The sequence below is a fragment of the Vigna unguiculata genome, chromosome 3 (assembly GCF_037176805.1).
Source record: "Vigna unguiculata cultivar grain cowpea cultivar isolate G323 ecotype 2 chromosome 3, ASM3717680v1, whole genome shotgun sequence".
Taxonomy (NCBI): Eukaryota; Viridiplantae; Streptophyta; class Magnoliopsida; order Fabales; family Fabaceae; genus Vigna; species Vigna unguiculata.
The window spans coordinates 12,925,020-12,951,497 of NC_140794.1; the positions used below are offsets into that span (position 1 = coordinate 12,925,020).

Sequence of the window (26,478 nt, forward strand, 5' to 3'; positions counted from 1 at the left end):
TTCCAAAATGAAAAGAAAAAATCAATAAGAAACTTTGAGAGAAACAGCTGCAACATTTTCTGTCTCACACACAAATCTCTCTCCAACACAGTTTTGGAGATCTCGTTTTAGCTAAGTGGTACATCACGTTCCGTTATCCGCCGCCTTGCTTGCTTGATGTTGAGTGCTGAAAGTACTCAAAACTTTTATCAAACACTTGATAAAATATTGAGATGTATCAGTATTGTATTGTATTTGTATGTGATAAACGCCAACTTCAGTTTCACGTCAGTCTCTTATATGTCCATTTAGTCTTTCTCTCCCTCCCTTCTTTGCATTACAATTCTATAAATACCACACCTTACCTAGTTACTCACCACCTTCATTTTCCATTATTGCTCTTTCACTCAACCTCTCTTCCTTGCTCTAGAAAGCATGGCAGATAACAATGTCAACCTCCCACCTGGCTTTCACTTTTATCCCACAGATGAAGAGCTTGTCGTCCATTTCCTTCAAAGAAAGGCAAATCTTCTACCTTGCCATCCAGATGTCATCCCTGATCTTGAACTCTACCCATATGATCCTTGGGAACTTCATGGTACACACATATATACATATGTTTTATGCTTTATTACTTCATTTCTCAATAGCAAGGTTCAAATTTCTGTTGAGGGAGGTGAGCATGGTTAGTATACAACAATGTCTTGAACACAATTGTTTTTGAAAGTGAATGCTATTTAGGGTCAATTTGAAAATCTCATGATGAAAAATAGGTAGAGAATAAATGAAAGTTGGTGTGTATTAATCAATTGTGGGTGGGTGGGTGGTTTTGCATTGCTGCAGGTAGAGCTTTGGCAGAGGGAAAGCAATGGTACTACTACAGCAGGAGGACACAAAATAGGGTCACTGGGAATGGTTATTGGATGCCAATGGGAATGGAAGAGCCAGTGATTACAAGCTCAAGCAACAAGAGAGTTGGCATGAAGAAATATTATGTTTTCCATGTGGGAGAAGCCCCTGATGCTAACACCACCAATTGGATAATGCAAGAGTATCGTCTATTAGATTCTGCTTCCTCTAGCAGATCATCCAGAAGAAGACCACAACCAAAACCGGTTAGTACGTAGTGCAGTGCCGATAGTACATGAAAATTTTACCCAAAAAATGAAATTTGATATGTGTACTGATTTGTTTTTCTTTGGTTGTTTGATTCAGGATCACAGTAAATGGGTGATATGTCGAGTTTATGAGCGGGATAACGATGATGATGATGGTGATGGAACAGAGCTCTCTTGTTTGGATGAAGTTTTCTTGTCATTGGATGATCTTGAGGAAATAAGTTTGCCAAATTAAATGATGCAAGTGATGTAGTTAGCTACATTATATATCCAAATGGGATATTAATTTAAGCTAATTTTGTTGTTATCATGATCATTATTATTATTGATATTTACTGGTTGTAGTTAAAGCCTTTAGCAGTTTAGGTTCCATTGTAATCAGTGAAGTCGCTATAGCTAGATTTCCACATAGCAGCCTTTCAAGTGGGGCACTAGGTGAAACTCATGGCCAAAACCAAACAATATGCAGTGTGACGTTATGCTTTCAAATATCCCATTCACTAGCACAGGTCAATCTTGGAAATTCCATGCTCTTTAGTCCTTATTCCAACACGTGGATAATCACAATATATCTAGTATCTACTCTCAGCCATTAATGTAGGACTCTTTAATCCTGCAAATCAAGATAAGATATGCAAAAACCTCTATTTCTTGTTTCTTTAACTTTACATGTATCAGCAATTTACCATATAATCTACACTTGACTACTGTTGCATAAGAGTTCTGTGCACTTAAAAAGACATTCTGATATAACAAAGCAAATGAAAATGAAACTAAATTTCTTCTGGGATATTTATATATATAGAGTGGTGAGATCGAATGCCATAACTGGTTCTGAATTTGAATCTTGATGGTGTTAGTTTAGATATGGAAAAAATGATGTTGGGAGTGAAAAACCCACCTAATATGTGTTCAAGGTTGTGTTTGAACTGGTAGTTGCGATCCTCACGTGCAAGGATAGTGTTGAGAGAATGAATGAGATTCATGTTGATTGAAATTTTGTGGAGGGTTGTGGAGCCCATTGAGCACTCCAAGGGATGCTTGCAAGTGAACATTGGGCAATAGTCCTATTAGGCTTTTATAGCTTTTGCCTACTTTGATGGTATTTGTTAGCTAGTTGTCTTGTGTCACAATGCTGAGGGACATTTTATTTTATTTTTCGGTTTTTGCTTTGTATTGTTTTTGTTGCATATGGGTTCCTGCTTAGGGAAGCATCAAGTCATGTGTGATGCAAGCATTCGCATGCTTTGAAGCACCAACACGAGCACTATATTATATCCATATATTGTCATCACAAAAGAGTGACACACCAGTCCATGATGCTTACCTCATTCATGACCTTCTTTCTCTCTTCATACATATCCACTAGAACAGACAAGATTATGACCAAGAGCTTTCTAAGTTTTATCACAAACTTCCAATGCCACAATCATGGGTTAAAAAATAAATAATCACAAAAATAGATGTGCCAAATAAAAAATTAATTCAGAATTGCATTATTGGGCATCTTTGTCATTACCATCTACCCAAATTCAAGATCCGTTAATTAATGATATGATGAAGCTTACTTATCGAGTAAAAAACATACCCAGAGAAATGAAAAGGGTTCATTTTTAGAATATACAATAGCACTTATAATAATGTCTAGTAATTACATGTCTGGTTAAGCAGTGAAACAAATGGTATAATTTAACAACATCAATATTGAAGTCAACTTATTGCAATGATTCTTTTGACAAAGGCGTGCTTGATAATTGATGTGTGGCGAATACTTATAGTTTGTTTGTTTTATGTTTAGAATGAAGTTCACACTTTTTGAAGATAAAAAAAACACACAGCTTCCGTTTTTCAAAAGGAGAATTCTGTGTGGAGAAAACTCCGTTGATAGAGTTACACGAAAGGCTTTATTAATTAAATATAATGTGAAAGTCAAACCACTACAACTTCGTTTGTCGTGGGTAGGTTGTGAAGTCAGAAATTTTACTCAAAATTATAAAGCTTATTAGAAGTGTAGTTGTGTCACAGAATATGAAAGTGAAAGATAAATGAGAAATTAGCCGAAATGGTTTGGTCAAAGAACAAGAGCTATCACAATGCCCCTCGACAAGTATATTCATTTCAAGTTTAATAATTTGATTTTGATAGGATGTGAAAATGAGAGTTGAAGACTGTGATAAAACAGACAAAAGCTTTTATAACACTGCTTTTATGTTTTGCTTTAGAGTAACGGACTAAAGTAATGTAATAACTGACATCTCAAAGCTATTACTAAGAAAAAAGATGAAACTGTTTGACCGTGTATTGAATCCACTAGCAAGAGCAAATCAATTACCTCTCATCATTTTTATTCACTCTAATAACATTTTTCTTTTTATTCATCACATTACACACTTTGTTGTTTTCTTTTTGATTAAAATGGTAGTTTAAAGTCATGTGACTCTTTTCACAAGTTATAACGTGGTTTGAAATCTTAAGGTAGAATCCAACATCTGAAACTTGGTACTTAAATGATAAAAGAATAGTTTTTGTCCTATCTAAGTATGCTTCCCTTCGATCTTCGCATCCACGAGTCTCCGTTGTTTCTTGTAATTATAATAATGATAAAAATACTATTTCATTGCTTAATCAGCTCGTAACCACTGAACCTTCTAATCATCTCACTCGTGCTTGGTTATTAACATAACACATGTGAGTTGAGTGAGGTGTGATTTTCGGTGGCAACTTCAAAGAGACCAAAAGTCATTACTTAGAAGAATCACATAATTATAGTTTGTGGCTCTCAATCTCACACAAACTATATGCCCCGTTTGGACCTGTAAAGTGGAAAATGCCAAATCGAATTGGAAGTCATTATGATTGTCTGTCATGAAAACCCTCACAATGGGCCTTGGTTTTCTTTCACCTTGTACATAAAGTTTTGGTTGTTTGTAACAAAATTTATGTGTATTGAAAGCCACAAAGTGGAAGGCAGGTGTTTGAGAAGTACTCATCCAACCCAATCCTATTGCCCTTTGGCTTGCTTGTTTTCGAGGAATTATGTTTCCCCCCCTTACAATGGCAAAAAGTACAACCAGCCACCATGATTGTGAGGCCAATACCTAGGTAGCTTTTGAGTGAAGTTAATTATACCAACCCACCCATGCAGCCATCACAAGTCAACACAAAAGTTCAAAATAAGTCAACCCCACACAAAGGGATTACTCAAAAGGGAAAAGCCCTTCTAAGGTGAAAATTCTCAGTGAGTTTTGAGTGTGCTAAAGGGAGAGAACTTGTCGCCCAAGGGACAAAGGTCCTAAAATATGAAGGAAACAAAAAGATGTGGTTTTGCACCATGAGGACTCAATACAACGCTGACCCAATTAAGGGACCACATAAACGGGATAAATATACGATGTTCATAAGAAAATAGTATGTCTTTTCTACTACCAGGATACTCAAAAATGCTGTATAACTACACGTATACAACAATTGCTTTGTGGGCAAAATACGGATGTTTAAGAGGCTGGTGTATATAGGCAAGATATGAAGATCAGTGTACTCAGTATATAATTTAAAGAATGGCCAACAATTCATAAAACCAATTATTTTTATATTCAAACTAAAAGAAAGGGAAGCAATAATACATAAACATCCAGAAAATGTATAATCTTATTAAGTTACCAGTCATTGGAAGGTACAAATTCCCATTGTGAATCCTCACATCAAGGATCTTTTGTATGAATTGAATAAATGTAGTCTTCTCGCTTTCTATCTGGACTAGAATCCGTGTACTGGTTCCCACCAGTATCCAATTCAACTGTGGTAGCATCAAGTACTGTTTCCTTTCTATTTTCATTTACTAACTAGTACAGAGCACAATCCCAAATCATGTCACTTTTCCAGGAGAAAAAATAGTAGACATTACATATTAACCAACAAGGGGTATCAATATTTGGCAATCAAGTCAAAATAGAAGTAAGCTGATCAGCAACAAATAAATAGCTTCCTACAATCATGGATGACGCCAACCCAGCGCGAGCCATCCGCCAACCAATACCGTGGAACAAGACATTCCTGTCTGAAGGATGGATCCCAGTAATTCTTTCAAACTTGTTTCCTGGTCGCTTCCATTTCAAAATCTTTCTCTCCATTGAGATGTACTAAAAACATACAAAGTGTGAGTAGCTATCAGATTGATTGCAATTTGGAAACACATGAAATTACAGTATTTATTTTTTTGGAGTGAGATATTAATACTATTTAAGGTGTTGTATGACAACATATAGAATTAGCATATAGACTTTAAGCAAATAACAGTAGATAGACAAGTTGTTGTCACACTTGTTGATATATGAAGGCAATTTCCCAGACTAACCTGCTAGTAAGCCATGCTTAACGTAGTTAATCGGACATTATGCAATTTCTTTCTCTACTATTTATAGTCTCAAATTTTGACTTTACTATCTAGATATCAGTACTACACTTTTTGGTAGCAAGTATTGAAACACAAAAACTTTATGACTGCCAGGACATAATCCTATCACCCAAAACAAATATAATTAATGAACATGCTAATTTCTCGGACAATAGAAAAAAGGTTTTGACCTTGAACCTAATACGTCAGATTTTTTTCTTTCAGTGAAATCTGCAAATGGTATTCTTCTGGGTTGAAATGTAGAAATTAAACTTTAAGAAGTTACTGAGTTCATGTTTTGTTAACTTTTCTTTAGTTAAGTAGACTATGTCAGCCTCCTTGTCCTCTGTACTCTTTCTGCCCTCCAATTTTTTTTTTTTTGTCAGAAAAGAAAAGCAATTCTTAGCGAAAAGAATATGGCTGCAAAATACCAAAATCATTATATTCAAAATATTCAAGTACAACCTTTCCCTTTTTCTGAATCTAAGGCTTTATATGTAAGAGAAATATAAATAAGGCAGTAGTTCACACAGTTTCAAACTTTTCAGTAACAAGTAGTATCATTCATACCTTTGGAAGAACATTACATTGTGATCTACTTCTTGAAGTATCAAAACCATGAGAAGCAGCAGCAGCAACTGAAGCTGAGAATCCAGCAGTAAGACTAACAGTAAAAGGAGACAATGGACCAATGTCTTCATTAAACCTGAGTCGGGACAAGCACACTTAGACCAAAATAGAATAACTAAACTCACTTGTATTAAACTAATTAATCCAAAAGAACTAGTAGATGACAACAATATACAATTTAAGATTTGTTTAGACAAATTTCTCTGAAAAGACTTCTAGGAGGGAAAAATTATGAAGAAAAAATGTATCGAACTTCTCCATAAGTTAAAATCAGCATAAACTAATTCGTAGAAACTATCAAAAGAAATCACAGAAAATCTCACATGAAAACCTAATAAAACAAAAAGCTGTGGATGCATACTTGCCTAATTTGTTTTTCTGGCTTCATTTCATTGGAAGTGCAAATGCAGATGATTACATATCCACTTTAAAAAATCCACGCAGAAAATGAAAAATAAGAAACCTATAAACCTAATCAACAATAACCTACACATAGTTTACTGTCACAAAAACAAGCAATTGCTATTGCACATAAAGGTTATTACAAAACAATCTATGTAGAAGGACGTTAAAAAGTAGTAAATACAAATAAAAACGTTAAACATCGTTAGCTATATCTAGAATTTTTTTAACAAAGCTACCTTCCCTAAAAATACAACACTAACAATAGAAGGAAGAATGATTCAAAATAAATGTTCATTCAATTAATGAACAAGAGATGAACCTGGGTGGAGGATTCATTCCTACAGCCTTCCAATCTACCATAGCTTGGTGAAGCAATTGCCAGGTTGAAAAAAATACGCCCCCAAATACAGAATCTCGTGCAATTCCAGAACGAAGACCTCTCCATAAAGTGCTCCAGCCTTCCAAAGATATAATGTCAGATGGTCTCGTGACACTGGAAACTGCTGGTGGCTTCCCAGATCCTGACATTGTCCATGGATACTCTAGTAAAGCACTAGTCATGTTCGTATTTTTTGTTGTTAAGGTGGAGATAAGACGAGTATACAGGTCCAAGGACCTTTTGTCTGGATAACAACCATTAAGTAACCTTGCAATTAAAGGTTTCCGAGCCCCATTTTCCAGAGCAAAGTTGGGGCTCGGAACATATGAAGCAGAGGTAACCTGCTTGCGAAGCTTGATGAGTTCAAATGGAGAGCTTATGACAGTCTCAATGGCACCAGATGCCATGCCAGCCAAAAGTGCCTCGGAAGGAAACAAATAATTATCTTCCCGACCATCTGCCATGTGCAAAAATATATTTGTGAGCACCAAATCATGCTCCACCTAAGAAGAAATTCACTATAAATTGTACTTTACAGAGTACAACCTCTAAAACGTATTCTGATAATCAAAAAGAAAGACTTAATGAACTTTAAGTCAAGCAATCAAAAAGCCATCTCAAAATCAGACAATGCCAATCTACAGGCCTATAAAAACTTCAAAACTAACTATCTATTGATATAAAGAGAAACATGTCACAAGCATAAGCAATTAAAAGAAAGTAGTCCGACTCTATTTCATTGATATTTATGAGAAAATTGAAACAAAAAATACTAATCACACAAGAGAATTCAAAGAAAAACAAAAGGAGTTACCTTTATAAAAGGCAGTCAGAATTTCATAAACCCCAAATCGTGCTCCCAGACCAAAAATCCTTCCAACTGCCAACCAGCCAAAACCACTGTACAAACCTAACATGTCCAAAAACAACAAAACACCCGAATTACCATACTGTCTGTATAAAGTGATTGTGGATCAAGAAACCAACAGGAAACAGCAGTTAGCTTCACAAAACCTGTAACATGCGACCAAATCTGAAAATGCCAAAAACAAATGTAAAGTTTCCCATCAATCCTGAACTACACAGTAACCCATTTGCATCATCACCCAGCATTCTCATGTCTATTATGCATACACGCATTTAACGTTCTAATTCTCCTATAGCAGGTCATCATTCAGTATGTCCCAGGAAAAGGAATAGCATTACCTGCATTACCCGACAGAAAGACTACTCTCGACAAAGCCTGAGCAGCGTCCAATTGTTTACCAGTACTGGAACCAACCTTCGAATAAACAAGCTTGAATAAATTCACATGGGTAGGGCTTAAAAAGAAAGAGGGTTGCAGAAAAAGTGAGAACCTGAATAAGAACTTTCATAGTGTCGAGTGGATAAGTGAAGGCAGTGGCAAAAGCCACTGACCCAGCACCAGCTATACCATGGACAGCGATAGTTTGGTTCTGAGATAACTCCTTCATCTTAACATCTAAACTATGGAGGAAACGCAGAATTAGAGTGAATTTTTGAAGAGAAGAACCACGGCAAAGAGTTTTGGAACACGATGTTAAACCCTACGCATTCCACACTCTCACTTTCCTTCGTTTTTACCTTAAACTAAAAAGAATCTATTCTAGTTTATTATTAATTATCGATATAGTATAAAATAAGTTGGAAATAATTAAAGAATGTCTATTTTATGACTCTATATATTTTTTAAATATTTTAGAATTAAAAACTAAAAGAGTTTTAGAAAATAAAAAACTACCACGTTTTGCATCATATTCAAAAATTTTAATTTTGTAAAGTATTAATTATTCTAATCTTCGATAAATATTTAGTATATATTGAAATTAAATCTATAATATAGTTTTAAACACTTTCTAAAATTAAATTTTTGTAATATGAAAAAATATTTCGGTCAGAAAATACCAATGTTCATCCTAAAATCATGATATTTGTACACCTTTTTAGTTATATGGTCATTTACCACACGCAAAAATTTAATATTGTTTGTCCTACATGTTTGACGGGTGTATATTTTTTAGGATTTGGGGTAATTTTCTTTCTCTGATTTCTCCCTTAGGGCACCGAACCGAATTCTCATTTTTACCCAATCCTTTTGCTTCCATTTGAAGGTTATTTAGTCTTATCGGTAATTCAGCAATGCAAAGGTGATGTTGGCGAGAGTAGTGTGAGATTGTTTAATTATCATTTGACAACTTTTATAAGAGTGAAATATTCTAAATAAAAATTAATATTTGTATTTCGTAAAGAAAAAGAGAGTTGATATAAATGAGAAATACTATCAAATGGTAGTAAAAGGAAATACATTATCAGAATACCAATGTACTTTTTGAAATCCTCTCTCCATTAATTTGAAATAGTTTAAAATATAGGTTTTGGTTAGGTAATGTCGTTGTGTTGTTTTCCTTTTTATTTTTTTTCTCAGGTTTCCTTCTTCTTTTATGTTTTTCTTTGTTTGTTGTCAAATTGCTTGGTTGTGGAATTTTTTTATTCTTTTTTCTGAAGGGCATAATATTTGTTTTGTTTTGTAAAAGTTATTTTATTTAACAAAGAGTTGTTGATGGTTATGCTTCTTTTTCTTCTATTCGTCTTTCATAAGGTAAGGTTTTGTTTGTCAGATATTCTTCTTTTTCTTCTGCTTCTATTTTTTCGTTTTGTTTGTTGTTGTTTTCTTATTTTGGTACTTCACCTTTTTTTCTTCTCCTTTTTTCTTCTTACATTTTGGTTTGTTTGCCTTACTTAACTTTTTTTCTTCTTCTTTTTTCTCTTTACATTTTGGTATGTTTGTCGATTGTTTTAAATGTTGGTTAGTTGTTGTTTGTGCATTTCATTCCTCTTTTTCAGGATAGAGGAATGGATTCATTTACACTCTTATACTTTTATTGGTCATTTATTGTGTTTTGTAATGTTGTTGAATATTGAATATGGTTGTTTAGAACGGATAATAAGTTCGACCAAATTAAAGATGTTGATGGGAAAAGGGAGACACTTAAACTTTGGGTTAAAATCAATGAGTTTTTGTATGTTTAGAATAAGGATGGAAGCAAACATATGGAAATGATTCTTATGGATGATCAAATACGTATATATTTCCTATGGTCTTACCTTAGATGAAAGTCTTTTTTACTTCATGTTTATTAGTTTTGTGTACTTTAATGAAATTTCCATACAATTGTAGGGTGACCTTATATTGGCCATGGTTAGGAAAGAAGATCTAGTTGCGTGGGAAGATAGGTTGGTGGAGAATGAGACATATGTCATGCATAATTTTAAAATTCTGAAGAACCAAGGACATTATCATGTATATGACCATGCATTTAAGTTATTTTTATTTGTGCCACTATCGTTAAAGTACAACCACTTCCTTATATCATTTAATTTTAAAAGCATCAAGAAAATTAGGGATGGTGACTTTTATCCTAGTACCTTGATTGGATGTGCAATTTGTTTATTTGTGCTCTTTTTTTCATGTGTTATTATTGATGCTAATTGTTTGACTTATCCATTTAGATATAATGTTATTATTGGTTCTAATTGTTTGGCTTCCATTTAGATATAGTTGCCATTGTGCACAATGTGAAAACCAATGCAAATTCTATACATGTTTTTTATTTGTTTGATCTAAGTTGAGTAAGTTCATCTGTTTGAATTACATTATTTAATGGGTGTTTACTTAACTTAATATAGTTTAAATTGTAATATGTAGTGGTTGTACAATTGGCTGCACTTTATGAGATTTCTATGCAACAAAGTTTTTAAGCTATTGGATGGAACAAAAAGAAATTGGGGATTTTGTGATAATCTTGACACAAGCCAAAATCAAGTTTGCTTCTAGTATCAAACTAATTATGTATTTCTATATTGGTTTAAATCGCAACTAACTAAATTGTTTACTTTGTCAGGTGCATGGCCTGTGTCCATATTCAACTCTTGGCATGGTATGAAGTTGTTCATGGATCAAGATTTCCTATAAATAAAAGAAATGAAAGAGTTACTAAAGCAGTATATGTGTATTGCAATTTTGTTTTATTTATATGTTGTTTTATTGTAGATAGAGAGGTTATTGTTATTGTTTTACTATTCTCAACATTTGAATTGTAGAATACCTACAAATGAGTTGATTTGGAGTAAGGATCTGAGTTAACAAACGTCATCATCACAAACAAAGATTTATGTACAAAACAAATGTAAAGCATGTTTTTGAAATTTCAAAATGTTAAGGAGTAATAACTCCTTTATTCATGTAGGTTGTGTGTAATGTATTCTCAACTCTTTGTGAATTTCACTATTCAATATAACTATTTTTCATCACTGTTGTGTTCTATTATTGGTTTAACTGCATATTCTAAATTGATTGCATATGTGGGAGTACCTGCTGATTGAAAGATAATTTGGGAAACCTAATCAGGATAAAACAACTAATAGATTTCACATGTTAGACATAAATGTGAAATATTTAATCATTCGTAACATCAAAATCTTGATCATTAATGCAAACTTATAATAAAAATTACTAGACATATGTTTTTTATTATTCAAGTTTAGACTTATCATTAAGACATTACAACTTCTTACAGAAGATGTGAATGCTAGAGAAAGAATCAGAAGTATATTGTTTGGTGTTTTTGCTTTGAATTTAATCATGAAACCCAATCCCAGTGAAGCATTTATCATATATTGTTGCACACTATATGTTTAATAAAATACAAAAAGAGTTTTATAGGGTAGTAATTGTGAGAGAGAAGAGAATTGGAAGCGAAGGGAGTGTTGCATTTGTGCGTGAGATTCAAGCAGTGGTTTTCCATAAGTATTTTTCGTGTTGGTTGCTGAGAGGATTGAGTGTGGAAGATATTGTTGGAGTGCAAGAAAAAGCTAGGAGAGCTTTTGGGTTAGAGACACTAAATATTTGAATTTGGAGCAAGGATTCCAGGTAAGGGGAGTTGTTTGTATATGTTTTAAATTCGCACATGTTGTATTGGACCTTGCTTGAAATAATTGCATGAAAATTCTGTGTATTCACGCTGTTTTTCGAGGTTTATAGGTTTCTGCCCAGAAACTGTCCAACGGTAAAGCCCGAGCCACCAAGCAACACAACAAATTTTGACTATGTTCTTGGTTTTAGCATGAACCGCCTAGCAGCGATGAATATTTGTCAGGCGGCGCGACACTGTTTGCGTTGTTTTTGTTCATTTTTTGGTGTTCTGTGTGGGAGTTATTATGACTTTGGGAAAAATTAGGGGTATCAATCATATTGGATGATTTATTGTCGTGATATGAATGATAAGTGATTATGTGTTGACCCTTTTGGGAAAATTGTGAGTAACGAAGCATGGGTATACGCTAGAGGTTTTGAGAAGGGCGATTGGAATCCAATTCTAGAGAGTAAGGGTTGATGGACATAATAATGAAATTGGAGAGGGAGCTTTAATGTAGCGTATGCGATTTAGAGTATTGTGGTCCTTTTAGAAATTGGAAATATTTTGGGTTAGGGCCTTGGGTTACGCGCAGGCACAGAGATAGGAGGTTCTTTCTGGTTCTGATACACTGCCTTGTGGAACCCAGCTTACCGCTAGGTGACGACGAGGTGCAGGCCCATTTCAGCGAGATGGTGTAATTGGCAGCAAGGGAGAGACCTATGGAAGTGAGTGGTAATATAAACTAGATGATGAAAAGGGAAGGACCAAAACACATATAATAATTGAGAGTGGGAATAGTTAAGAAGTGTGATAGTACGACTATGTCCATGTGCAATTGTAGAAATATTAATGAAAGAGAGGGGGAATGATAATTCTAATCAAAAGCTTCGGTTCTGGAAGGCACAAGTTTTCTTGGATGTGTATGAATGGAACCTGAGAGGGTCATGCCTTAGTTGGTTAAGGTATAAATCATAGCTACGTAAACTTGATTGGTAGGAGTTTTAAAATGCAAGACTTGGATACATTTTTGGGTTTAACTAGAGACTAGTGGCCTTATATTGAAATATTGGATTAGTGGTAGCTTCTATAAGTGGGATTAAGGCATTATGCAATTTTAAAGGACTTAGTGAATTCATAGGCCTTGAATCAAGGAATTGACAATTATGGTTAATAAGCAATCGAACCTTGTGAGGACTGCAAATCTCCAAGAATTTAATCTTAGATGGTGCGTGTAATTCTGGACTTGTGGTAGTATCGTGGGTGGTAAGCCAACTAGCTTTGGGGTGCAAAAACCAGTAGGATTTTCGCTACTAGTATAACGCCTGGCGACATGGGTGTGTGCGCTAGGCGATAGGAGCACCAGGGGGTTATTGTCACGCGTGGCGCCTGGCGGCGGGGTGTGGTCCGCCAAGCGATAGACTTCAAACAGAGGGTTTGCAATGACTTGGCGCCTAGCGGTAGAGGCGTTCTGCCAGGCGGTTTGGGTAGATTTCGCCTGGCGGCGCTAGGCGATAATGTTGTTGTCGATGGCCAGTGTGTGTTGTTCTATGCAATGATGCTTTACTTGGATCCGGAGATGCTGTGTCATGAGCGGGTAGGTTCATGGATGGTGGTGAACATGTGATGATATGAGCGGGAGATTCATATCCAGTTACTCAAATGTGGGGATACGAGCGAGGTAGGTTCGTATGTTTTGTGCTCACACTTGAGAGGTGTTGTGTGCGGGAAGGTACGTAGTTGGTGGATCACATGTGTTGGACTACGGGCGGGTAGGTCCGTAGAGCAGGACTACGAGCGGGGAGGTTCGTAGAGTATGACTACGCGCGAGGAGGTTCATAGAGGCAAGACCACAAGCGGGCAGGTTCGTGTGAGCATCATAAACCCTGAATCCGAGGCTAACTATTTGTGTATTGTAAAGGTTGAAAAACCTTGGGGATAAGGTCTTGGCCAAGAACTAATTAGAATGAATAAGATGTGTGTCTTATTATATAGATTATGTTATTTTATATGTCATTTCTAATTTTATCAGCTTACCATTTCTGTTTGTGATTGGCGATGATCGTGTGATTCATTACACGAGAGTAGATGATGATACAGGTGATACTGTAGATGCACAGACGACGGAGTGAGGGTTAGCTGGGATTAGAGCTAGGGATTTTACTAGGTTTTCATTTATGTTATTGGAATTTTGAATTTTGTAATGACATTATGTTTTAATTTCATTTAAATATTGGCGCCTTGGATATTATTTTAAATTTTTCCGCGTTTGAGAATAATAATATTGTGACTTTTGAATTTCAACTATTTACTTATTTATTTAATTAAGTAATATTTCTTAGGGATGTTACACATTTCACTTTATTACTTGTGTGATTTGATACACTTGTCAATCACGTAACAAATTTTAAACAGATCCTTCTAGTAATTCCACGAGAAACCCGATCAAATTTTAGATAGATCATAAATGTTTTATATCTATGTGATCATTGTCAAATACTATAACTTTAACAAAAACGCATGTATGTATCACAAAGTCATTCGAAAAACAACAAAGCAAGAGAAATCAAACAATTCTTTGAATGGATAATTAAACTCAAAGATGAAAATTATCCGGACCTAATGATGGTTTAATAGAAATTTAGATTCCATCAGAATTTTTAATTTTGGACTTTAATGATCCGATTGAAGCTATTGTTTACAACATATACCTAGACCTCATATGCAACTACTATGATTATCAATAATCAGGATGAATACTTTTCCTTTGTACCAAAACACCCAAACTTCACAATACAAATTATCCACCCAAACCACACCAACACTAACAAAATAAACGAAAGCTAATCCATTCATCCACCAATGCACATCATGATTCCAACATACAAATATCTAGAGTAATTATCTTTCATATAGATACCAACACAGTATTCACATTTATAATATTCGAGCACCGATATTTAGCTTCTACCATTATTGTGGATCCTAATAACCATCACACATCTACACATGGGCTTTGCTAAGTTCACCACACGAATTTTCTTATTGCAACCCCTGATCCATAATGTTGAAAATATTATCTCTATTTATAATTCATAATACTAATACGAAATTCCAAAAGAGTTTTCCATAACCTCAAACACTAACTAATTATTACCATACCATTAACTAATTATTACCATACTATAAAAGAGTCTTCGAATATTTATTTCGTAAATCAATTAGCAACACTATATTGTAATGTCAATTTCATCTATTATATTTAAAATTGAAAACATTATCATATATATTAGAATTACTTCTTCATTATTTTAATAATAATATTTATAAGAGGCTTATTTCAAATACCGAACAATCAATCACTTTATTATTTATTATTTATTATCATCCACTATCATTATATAATAATTTTACCATTTTATTATTATTCTTTTTTACAAAAATGAAAACTCTTATTAAGAAAAAAATAAATAAATAGACAAACCGTGCGTCCCACGGGTCATCGACCAGTAACAATCTAAAATTTAATCCTCTAAAATTCTGATGGAAATTTTTTTCCTCTTTCAACCCATAAAACATAATACTTCTAAATTATTCCTTATTAAAATTATAATACAAAAAAGTAAAAATTACTGTTGCAGTCTTTTTTTTTTCAATGAATTTCAACCCAAAACTATTTCTGAATTCAGAATTATGATCTGTAATACGCATTTGAAAAAAAAAATTTAAATATTTTTTTTTTTGGAAAATCTTTCTTAAATATACATTCTAAAATGTATTTTTTAAATATATATAGTAGAATCATATTTCAGAACATGTTTCCAAATGTAAAAATACTTTCCGAAATATATTTAAAAAATTACATTCTAAATGTATACATTTTGAAATATATTAATATTATATTTTAAAATATGTATTCTGAATTTTTTTTCTACATTTCTGAAATATATATTACAGAATGTGTTAAAAAAAAAGGAATAATTCAGAAGGCATTACCTTTTGATTATGCACCAGCGACAGTTCTTTGAAGTTGGCTTCTGATGGAGGAGGAATAGGGAGCTCCATTCCTTATCTTTCATCACGCATCGCCAAAACATAGGTTTAGGTATTTAATTTTACTGAGGGATAAAATTGGATTATAAGATTTAATGAGATGCACTAAGAAAGAAGGGAAGTGCAGAAAGAAATTCCCAATACGTAGGAAGGAAGAATATTTTTTGGGCCACGAAACTCGACCCAGACATTACCTTATGGGCTTAGTTTCTTGGTACTAGAAAGCCCAACTCCGAGAAGAGAAAAAGATGAGAAAGAACACTAAACCAACCCTAATTTGCAGAAGCCATTAAACCCTACTCCGCTGCTTCCGCTTTCCTTCACCAATCTCTGCAACAATGGTAAGCTTTTCTTCTTCTTCCTCCTTAAGCTCCCATCGATCTCGTTTTGCAGTGACTAATTTTTTGTAACTGTTTTTGGAAGGTGAACGTTCCGAAGACCAAGAAAACCTACTGCAAGAGCAAGGAGTGCAGGAAGCACACTCTCCACAAGGTCACCCAATACAAGAAGGGTAAGGACAGCATCGCCGCTCAGGGAAAACGCCGTTATGACCGTAAACAGTCCGGTTACGGTGGACAGACCAAGCCCGTTTTCCACAAAAAGGTACCTCCCTAACCCTAGAAGACAATACCGTTCACTCCAAGCGCTGTTTATCCTTTTTGTCACTAAATTCACGTTTTTCATAACTAATTCACGTTTTTTATAATTAATTAGGCAAAAACCACCAAGAAAATCGTGCTGAGGCTCCAGTGCCAGGGATGCAAACATGTCTCCCAACATCCAATCAAGGTAATTGTAATCTCTTCCTGTCGTATTTTTTTGTATTGTCGTATTGTTGTTTTGAACTCGTTGCTCTAATTTTTTGCATTGTTTCTAATCTGCAGAGGTGCAAGCACTTCGAAATCGGCGGCGACAAAAAGGGAAAGGGAACCTCTCTGTTTTAGTTGGAATTTGCTATTTCACACACTCATTTTTATTTTTATTTTTTGTTGTTTGCCGTCTTTGGCATTTTAATTTTGGAGTAATACCTTGTGTTTGAGGATATTATTTAGTTTTGTTTGAGAACTGTTATAGTATCAATGACTAGTTTTTTGCATTCCTTGAATCTGAACTGTGTCTATTTCGTATAGTTTGGCTTCATCTATCTATATTCTTAGTGCATTACTGAATCGCTCTTTGGCTTACTTTGTTTGGGAGCAATGCAGTTGTGGGTTTTAAAATTCAGTTGTTTATTTTTTGTTACGAAGAAGTTATGGATTTGCTATGGCTCTTGAATTTAGGAAATTAGTTAATTGTCGAATTTGGATTGTGTTGTGAAGTTGTTATGGATTAGCCATGGCACTTGAATTTAGGAATGAGTTAATTGTCGAGTTTTGAATGTAGTTCCGTATTTTTGTAATCTAGTAAATTTGGTATATTCACTATTTGACAATGGTAGGACAAATCATATTAGGAACTGTGGTTCACGATACAATAGGCATGAATTGTATTTCGAATCGGGAATCGTGGCTTGAATTACAAACTCCATGGATTTGGGTTTCCGTTCGTTTTGTCCAAGTTGATTTGTAAAATCCCTAATTTCTTTTGGTTTATTGATCTTAATCTTTCTCTCATTCAATGGAGTCAATGAACAAGAATAAAGTGCCTACAGAAGTCAGTGCAGTTAGAGGGAGAAAAACGTGCTGGTATGGAGGCATTACTGGTATTCACTCAGTACCATACTAAGTAATAATAGAACATTTATATTTAAGGTAAAAAAAAATGTAGTAAATCAATTTAATAAGTACATTTTGCATATTTATATAACTTATACCTTTAGGTATATGTTTAATATTTTTAATGTTTATGAATCATTTTCATTATATGAAATGATTCAAAAATGCAAAATTTAAGTTCTTCAATAAATAATTGTTTATCTTGATTCAATTACCATGGAACAAATCATTGGGGAAATAAAGTACACTGGGAACAAAATGTAGTAATGAATATATGAGATATTATTTGTGGGTTTACATTACACTTTTGGGAGTGGTCAGCAGACACAAGGAGCTCAGACACAAGTATTTCTACTGGGGTCAAGTGCAACTGCAAACTAATGGAAAAGTTGTCCTAATTAATAATAATAATGTCCATAGTTTTGTTGATACTGAGGCATTTGATAAGTATTGTTAGGTTGTATTGTAAATGCAGCATTTCCGTGCATGCTATTTGTATATTGTTGCCACATCACCTGTTCCTCCATTAACAGTTTCTGTCTTCTCTCTATCTCTGACATTTGAACGTAAGCTGGAGGTGCCACTGCCAATGAGGCTGCGAAGGGATCTAAACTAGCACTGCCTCCTGATGTTTGTGGTGCAGGTAATGCAAGCATTGCAGGCCCTCCTCTAAACCCTAGAGCCATACTGCTAGCACTGCCATAAGTTTGTCCCTGCATAGCTGCATTTGTTGCTGCTTGTCTATACATACTATCCAACAAAAGTGTGTCAAATCCACCTCCTAATGATGGCTTTCGGTTTGATAAGTTGCTGGGTGATTGGACTAATGCTGTTTCCCAATCTACTGCATCATCAAATGCATGCCAAGGAAGCGCTTGCGTTGCACTTGATTCTGCTACTGCACCATCAAATAATGCCAAGGCTAGCTTGTCTCCATGTTCTTCACTTGTCACCATGTCATCTCCAAAATCCAATAGATCACGCTCTGTTTGCACTATTTTTTCCTCTCTGGCTTCTTCCTTCCTCTCTTCCTTTACAACATCTTCTGCTGCTTCTTGGCATAAATGTTCTGGCGCTGGCAGTGCCTTGATTTCATTCTTCTCCTCCTCTGCCTTTGCTTCTGCTTCTTCTTCTTCGCTGTTTTCTTCTTGGGTTTGGTTTTTCTTGTTTTGTGCTTTGTCTCTGATGTACTGATCCATGATCTCTAGCTTCTTTGTTGTAACCCTCTCAATGTCGGGGTACTCAGTAGAGCGAGCAATTCCAATATTCTTGGACCAGCTGTAGAATAAATCTAGCTCATCATATTGTTTCCCAACGCGACAAAAAATGTCATACACCCTAATGCACTCTGGTATCTCCATGCCAACGAAACGATCAATGAAGATAGTCAATATTTCTGTGATGTTGTTATATATTTGGAAACTCTCCTTCACAATGGGGTAGAGAGCCACCGTCACAAGTCGATGCGTCTTTGCTTTCCCTGTTAGTTAGTTCAAAACAGTAATCAAGATGCAAATCTTTTATAATCATAGAATTCTTATAAGATGCATGTAAATTCCTAATTGCGATGAAATTTAATAGTTCTAATAGTAATAAACCTGTGGGACGACAAGCTATGAAGCGCTCAAGCACCAATTGCAAGTGTTGCATTTTGGAAAACAGATTGCTAGTTTTCAATTCAGAAATTGGGGTGGCTTTGACCATTTCTCTTTCGCTGTCTCTTTCTCTAGAATGTCTACCATTTTCACTTTCTCTCTCCATGGTTTCGTCTTCTTCCTCATCAGAAGCAAACCTGCTTCGCTTTCCACGTTTGCTTTGCATCCTATACTCGAGTCTTTCATCTAGATATAATGCATAGGTGCGTAGAAATGCAGAGAATTCCCATGAATTATACTTTGAGTTGTCCCTGAAATCAGACATGTTGAGGAAGCGAGTCCCGCGACGAGTTGCAAAGAATATTTCTTGTTCATACGCAGGATCACCCTCCGACAGCAACCTTTGAATCAAAATGAGTGTTTTTAAAGCCACTGTCCAACTACTGGTCCTGCTGAGACGCCTTGAGAGGATGTTTACACATGCACTGATGAATGTCCGAGAGTAACATGTTAAGCTCAGAATCTCCCTCATGTGCTTCTCTTCAGCTGGGTATTCATCATGCTTCGTTGCTTTTACAATTGCCACGTGAAGATCAGCAAGTGAGGTGCTATTTCCCACCTTCGCTAGGCCTATGCTCGTTTGATCCTTCACTGCTCCAATGGCTCTTCTTAATGACCCTGGAGCCATCGATTTTTACCTTTTCCAATTGCCTCCGAATCACACTATTAAATCTTCTACTTTTCCACCTCTCAATTTCCTTAATTTTCCCTTCAAAGAACGTGTCCCCTCCTGCAATTTACAAAATCAAACCTTGTTCACAGGGCCTGCATGCATAAGTTTATATCCATGGAGATGCATTTGAAATTCAATCTAAAGGCTGGCTTGCCTTTTTGAAAAATTTCTGAACAGAGAAAAGGATACAAGGGTGATGCAAAAGAAAAAAAAAAAAACAGAAAGAGAATGCTACCTGAAGAACACAGGAGGGGCAACAATTACGATGAAAGTGTTTGTTTGTAATGTCTTAAACCCAGAATGATTAAAAAGTAAGAAGAAAAATATTTGTTTGACGTTTAGAAGGAAAAGGAAGAATAGGGTATACAGAAGGATACATAGTTGATTCTATAGTCCTCTCTTTTCCCTATTCTTCCCTTCCCTCTGTTGTTTCTTCTCTGCGTGAAGGTAATGATCAGGCTCAAATGGCCAAGCTTAGCCCATTTTTGTAGCATGAAAACGTGGTAGCAGAATGAGTTGTCATGACATGTATGCTAGCTTGCTTTTTCTCTTTCATGGCTGATATTTTTCGCACAATCTAATTTTAGTTTTTAAATAAAGCAAATTTTAACTTTTTATTTATTTATTTTCTTTATCTCTAATACTCTCAAATTTTCATTTTTGTTTCTTTATTGAAGGGTTTGCGATGAATTTAGAATACGAATTATTTCAAAATTAAAGAAGCAGAGAAAACTAGAGGATCACAATCATACACAATTAAAGCTAAAGAGGTTAGTCAAAGATGTAATTAGGTAAGTATTCTTATATCTCCAATGATCTTCTTTAACAAAACACACATATGGATTAACTCTAAAGAGACCATGTTTATCAATTTTAACAAATTATGTAATATTTTCCATTTTAAATTATGTTATTATAAACCAGTTTATTATAGAATCAAATGAAAAAAAAAATGTCACAAAATGAATTTATCTTTTTTCTATTCTATTCCATATTTTAGTACTTTTTTGAGAAATTTTTGGATCTTCACAAACATAACCCTTCTTGTACACAATCAATGGGTGAAAGATTTTGCCTTTGGTTCTTAACACCTCTAAAATACATTCTAATTGCTAAATGGTACACATACCATTTCTCTTGCATCCCCTTGGTTCTTCTCCACCACCAATGACTTCAAAATCTATGGGCTGTAGGATAATTTTGGTCCTATATTTTGTAAAATTTATAATTTCTGTTTTAGTTTTTTCTATAATTTTGTAATTATCTGCAATTTTCATTCCTTTTTTTTTATCCTTTAATCTTTTAACTTTTAATATTTTGTAACTTTGCTTAATTTACAAGTTTGATAATATATTGAGTCATTATTAAATAGTATTTAGTAACAAGTTTCTAAAGTTGTTATTATGCATTTTTCTTCAATCTCACTTTATCAATTCCGATTTTATTGATAAATGAATTGAAAATGAAAAAGTTACAAATATACGTGTCAGAATTTGTTTTTAGGCTATAAACTAAGTACGTGATGATAATTCTCCGGTATGATTACATTTAGTTTATGCTTAAATCTGAATTTAGTTAATGTTTTGTGTATAGTAGTAGTGTATGTATTTGAATTAGTAATGAGAGCTTTAAGTTGTGAAACTTTTCATATCTCTCATTCAATACTTTTGAATCCTACAAATTCAATCTTTTCTTCCTTCTTTTAAGATAAACAATTTTCAAAACCTACCCAATTATTTTGAAAATTTGCAAAGATATTCCTCTGTGAGTCATTTGAGAATCTTGAAAAATGAAAGAAGAATGTAGCATTGTCCTCCCATTCCAGCGCCCACATCTGACTTCACTTATATGTTATGAAGTTCGACACGCCATACTATGTTAGACATATATTGGACACTGACACATATATATACTCGTACGACACATGTGTTAGTAAAGTGTTCAATTTGAAAGACATTTTTTTATCTTTAACATGATTTTGACATAACTCTAACACAATGTTAATAATCACAAATTCAATGATTTTATAAAAAAATTCATAAACTTGTAAACTTATCACATAAGTTTCTATTATGATTATAAAAATGAGGAAAACAATCTTATATGATCACTATTTTTCCCTTTTTTAGATATTAGATAGATAAATTAGATCCATTTTTGTATTAGTTGACAATATGTTAGTTAAAAGTTTGAAACTTTCGTGTCTTATGTTTTTTCAATTTAGGTGTATCTCCGTATCCGTATCCATGTCGTGTCTGAGTGCGTATCCACATCTGGGCCTCATAAATGTGATTCTCTCCTCTCTTCTTACTCGTCCTCACAATAGTTCTTTCATATAATCATGATTATGGCTTTTTATTCCTGCACTGCCACGATTCTTACATGCACCCCAATACTAATAGTAAAATACTAAAATAACCTTTTCTTTTTTGCATTTTCTTAGTTGTCACTACCATTATAGTTATTGATGCACCTTTAACTAGATTTATCAATTTGGTTCTATTCATAAGGTTATGTCCTAACTCTTGTAGGTCGAGGTTAAAAATTTCCATAGAAGAAAAAGTTCACATAATCAAAATGTAGAAATGCTTCATAAGTCAAAGCCAATGTATAGGCTAGTCTATTCGAGTGGGTTCCAACTAAAAATGGATAGGTTGGGTGAGGCTCAAGTCAAGTAGGTTGTTTGGGTTGGGCATAAGTTAGGCTGAGTTCAGGTCAAGTCAAGATTGATAAGATTCACATCATGTTGAGTTCAATTGAGCTCATATTGGAAAGAGTCAAGTCAGAATCATATCAATCCAAGTCGAGTTCATGTTGAGTTCAATTGAGCTCATATTGGAAAGAGTCAGACTCATATCAATCCAAGTCGAGTTGCATTCATATCATGTCAAATTGAGTTAGACCCACAAAGGGTCAAGTTGAATCAAACTTACTTACGGTCAATTCGAGTTGGTTGCACCACGAGTTGAGGTAAGTCAAACTCATCTCAATATGACTTGAGTAAGGCTCACTCGGGTTGCATCAGGTCAAGTCAAGTCAGAAAAATATCAGACCTAGGTGAGTTGGTTCCATATAAGGCCAAGTAGAGTAGGGCTCATGTTACACTAAGTTTACTTAGGCCAACATTGAATCAATGTCAAGTTTAAAAAGGCTACCTTGAGTAGAGTAATTTTGGGCTCACCTCAAGTTGAGTTGAGTCAAGACTCCAACCGAGTTGATCTGGGCCCAACTCAGACTTACTTGAGTTTTAGACTTAATTGATTTTTCCAACCTTAACTTTTGTACCAGACATTACCTCAAGGTTGATGGAGGCTTAGTAACACCTAAAGGTTTAAATAGAACAAACAAAACCTTATAGGTACAAAACTTAATAAAAAAATTTTGAAAAAATATACTTGTTGTTGCCCAGGATCAAACTGGGGACCTTTAGTGTGTAAGACTAAAGTGATAATCACTGCACCATAACAACTTATGCTTCTTTGTTCAACTTTTGATTGATTTTTCCAACCTTAACCTTTGTACTAGACATTACCTTAATGTTGATGGAGGCTCAGTAACACCTAAAGGTTTAAATAGAACAAACACAACTTTATATAATAAAAAGATTTTGAAAAAATTTACTTATTGTTGCCCAAGTTTGAACTGGGGACCTTTAGTGTGTAAAACTAACGTGATAACCACTACACCACAACAACTTATGCATTTTTGTTCAACTTTTGATTGATTTTTCAAACCTTGACCTTTGTATTAGACATTACGTCAATCTTGATGAAGGCTTAGTAAGACCTAAAGGTTTAAATAGAACAAACACAACCTTATAGAACCAAAACTTAATAAAATTTTTGAAAAAATATACTTGTTGTTGCCCAAGATCGAAATGGGAACCTCTAGTGTGTAAGACTAATGTGATAACCACTACACCACAACAACTTATGCTTCACACAACCTTATAGGTCGAAAACTTAATAAAACAATTTACTTGTTGTTGCCCAGGATCGAACTGGGGACCTTTAGTGTGTAAGACTAACGTGATAACCACTACACCACAACAACTTATGCTTTTTTATTCAACTTTTGATTAATTTTTCCAACCTTAACATTTGTACCAGACATTACATTAAGGTTGATGGAGGCTTAGTAACACCTAAAAGTTTAAATAGAAGAAACAAAACCTTATAGGTCCAAAAGTTAATAAAAAGATTTTGAAAAAATATACATGTTGTTGCCCAGGATCGAACTAGGGACCTTTAGTGTGTAAGATGTGACGCCCCGACTACTATACTAAATAATTATTATTTGATAAAAAAATATGGAATCAAATTTTTTTTTCCATACGATTATCCTTGAGAGAACATTAATAATAACATAACTTCATATATAGTATACATCTCTATAATTGTTCATGAAATGTTACAAAAATATGTATTTGTAAAATATTAAGAGTTCTACATCAGAATAGAAGATTATCTGTATTTTTAATATCTCCTAAATATATTAATAAAAATTATCCATGAGTCAATCTTCAGAAGATCCACCAATAATATCCCGAACAACTCTCATTGAGCAGGTTCCTCTTCTGCTCATGCAACAGGTACATATGAAAGAAAAATATGAAAGGAGTGAGGTCTTTATAAGCCTTAAATATCAATCTTAATAAACTCAACAAACAATGCAGACACCGGGGGCCTAGATTTGGACCTACAACCACAAAACTTGATCTTGTTTTACCAGACATATGGATCCATATTTCACTTATGATGATCCAATCTGAACATCAAAAGTTCCTTTGGGAAGTGATTAGGTAGTTGAGTATTTCTCATAAAACATTGGTACAATCATAATTATTTCTTTCTCGAGAATATTAGCCATTCATCGGCTCACAAAAGAGATATATACTCACTACCTAACCTTGGCGATGCCGAGCAGGTATCGGATAGTCCCAAGTTTGGCCTATGAATATCCTAGCCCAGTGCGCTATTCTGAACTATCCAGATATTCACCTACTTGGTAAAACTTCCTTAGACCCAACCATGGTCCCTGCCTTTCATCCCGCAGTGTACCAAACTGTGACTTCCCAAATACAAATACTTTGACACTGGTTTAATCTCAACTTATTGAAACCAGACTTAACTCTTACTTAACTGACACACACTCTTGGGTATTTTCAAAGGTCATAAAATGTGATGACTATCAATTCATGTCATTGTATAAACAATATACAAAGAATATAAAACAACGATAAAATGTATATGCAATTTTCTTCTATCCAAGCTCACTGAATAAAATAATATTTACTTTCACTTCACATTTATTTTTATTTTTAATTATAAAATAATGATAAAATAAGAATCAAAGCAAGAACTTTAAGTAAATAATTAGATAAGGATTAGAACATTATAAATAAATATAAAAATATAAATTAAACGGGACCAGTGCATAATTGGAGATAAAAATAAAATAAATAAATAGGACCAATGCGTAACTGGAGATAAATAAAAAATAAAATAAATAAATAGGACCAGTGCGTATCTGGAGATAAAAATAAAAAAATAAATAAATAGGACCAATGCGTAACTGGAGATAAATAAAAATAAAATAAATAAATAGGACCAGTGCGTAACTGGAGATAAATAAAAAAAAATAAATAAATAGGACCAGTGCGTAACTGGAGGTAAATAAAATAAAATAAATAAATAGGACCAGTGCGTAACTGGAGATAAATAAAATAAATAAATAAATAAATAGGATCAATGCGTAACTAAAGATTAAATAAAATAAATAAACAGGATCAATACATATTTGGAGATTAAATAAAATAAATAAATAAACAGGATCAGTATATAATTAGAGATTAAATAAAATAAATATAAGAGGATAATAAGTGAAAATAAGTTAAATGAAAGTAAATAGAATAATATGAATCAAAATAAATAAAAGATTAATATAAAACCCATGAGCTTATCAAGATTAATATATAAGAGCTTAACCTCACTCCCCCTTATCTTATTGATTGAAGAGCACACTAATAATATTTGTAGAGGACTAAGATCTCTTTGAATCTTTGCTCTATACTTTCTTTCCCTCTTTTCTTTCTCTTCCTCTTTCTCTCTCTCTCTCTCTTCTTTCTTTCTCTTTCTCTTTTTCTTTGTCCTTTCTTTCTTTCTTTCCTTACCTTCACGTAACCTCATCCCATATATATATAAGCAAGCCATGTGCTTATCTTTTCTTTCAAAATCATGATTACATGCATTAATGAAGAGATAATCCTTATCTCTTCATCTTATCTTCTTCTCTCTTTTTTCTTTTCTTCTTATCTTTTCTTCTTTTCTTCTTATCTTCTTATCCTTTCTTCTTCTTCTTTTTTCTTTTTCTTTTCTATATTATTTTTTTTATCTCTTTTAGAAAATTCTTCATATATTTTTTTTACACACACCTATTTAATAATATTTTTAATGTTTAAACTACATCATAATAAAATACAAAACATTAGTAAACATAGAAGATTTTCTAAGTGTTTTATTTAAAATAAATAATACAGTTTATT

The 26,478-nt window shown here is 33.9% G+C and overlaps 4 protein-coding genes and 3 non-coding genes across 8 annotated transcripts; 2 read left to right on the plus strand and 5 right to left on the minus strand.

The window, feature by feature from the left end:
- On the plus strand, nucleotides 1-1,689 carry LOC114177146 (NAC domain-containing protein 104-like). Its single transcript, XM_028062400.2, has 3 exons — nucleotides 1-577; nucleotides 823-1,094; nucleotides 1,195-1,689. The coding sequence occupies exons 1-3, from the start codon at nucleotides 415-417 to the stop codon at nucleotides 1,330-1,332; spliced, it is 573 nt and encodes a 190-aa protein (XP_027918201.1). The 5' UTR covers nucleotides 1-414; the 3' UTR covers nucleotides 1,333-1,689.
- A 3,038-nt stretch (nucleotides 1,690-4,727) lies between these two features.
- LOC114175993 (Mitochondrial substrate carrier family protein) lies at nucleotides 4,728-8,509 on the minus strand. Of its 2 annotated transcripts, XM_085670649.1 has the most exons (7): nucleotides 8,263-8,509; nucleotides 8,111-8,186; nucleotides 7,719-7,814; nucleotides 7,161-7,361; nucleotides 6,845-7,046; nucleotides 6,061-6,196; nucleotides 4,728-5,236 (listed from the first exon to the last, which is right to left on the minus strand). In XM_085670649.1, exons 1-7 carry the CDS (start codon nucleotides 8,377-8,379, stop codon nucleotides 5,036-5,038), a joined length of 1,029 nt encoding a protein of 342 aa, XP_085526775.1. In that variant the 5' UTR covers nucleotides 8,380-8,509; the 3' UTR covers nucleotides 4,728-5,035. The 2 variants fall into 2 exon arrangements, with proteins under 2 accessions (XP_085526775.1, XP_027916667.1); XM_028060866.2 differs by having other exon boundaries at nucleotides 6,845-7,361.
- A 7,567-nt stretch (nucleotides 8,510-16,076) lies between these two features.
- Nucleotides 16,077-16,996, plus strand: LOC114176593 (large ribosomal subunit protein eL42). The gene is made up of 4 exons (XM_028061676.2): nucleotides 16,077-16,232; nucleotides 16,315-16,494; nucleotides 16,606-16,680; nucleotides 16,776-16,996. Exons 1-4 carry the CDS (start codon nucleotides 16,230-16,232, stop codon nucleotides 16,833-16,835), a joined length of 318 nt encoding a protein of 105 aa, XP_027917477.1. The 5' UTR covers nucleotides 16,077-16,229; the 3' UTR covers nucleotides 16,836-16,996.
- Nucleotides 16,997-17,829: 833 nt separating this feature from the next.
- LOC114176592 (putative clathrin assembly protein At1g03050) lies at nucleotides 17,830-20,392 on the minus strand. Its single transcript, XM_028061675.2, has 3 exons — nucleotides 20,170-20,392; nucleotides 19,205-19,991; nucleotides 17,830-19,086 (listed from the first exon to the last, which is right to left on the minus strand). Exons 2-3 carry the CDS (start codon nucleotides 19,887-19,889, stop codon nucleotides 18,005-18,007), a joined length of 1,767 nt encoding a protein of 588 aa, XP_027917476.1. The 5' UTR covers nucleotides 19,890-19,991; nucleotides 20,170-20,392; the 3' UTR covers nucleotides 17,830-18,004.
- A 3,164-nt stretch (nucleotides 20,393-23,556) lies between these two features.
- Nucleotides 23,557-23,629, minus strand: TRNAV-UAC (transfer RNA valine (anticodon UAC)). The gene has a single exon. It is a non-coding gene; the product is annotated as a tRNA-Val (tRNA).
- A 162-nt stretch (nucleotides 23,630-23,791) lies between these two features.
- TRNAV-UAC (transfer RNA valine (anticodon UAC)) lies at nucleotides 23,792-23,864 on the minus strand. The gene has a single exon. It is a non-coding gene; the product is annotated as a tRNA-Val (tRNA).
- Nucleotides 23,865-23,914: 50 nt separating this feature from the next.
- On the minus strand, nucleotides 23,915-23,987 carry TRNAV-UAC (transfer RNA valine (anticodon UAC)). The gene has a single exon. It is a non-coding gene; the product is annotated as a tRNA-Val (tRNA).
- Nucleotides 23,988-26,478: the final 2,491 nt, after the last annotated feature.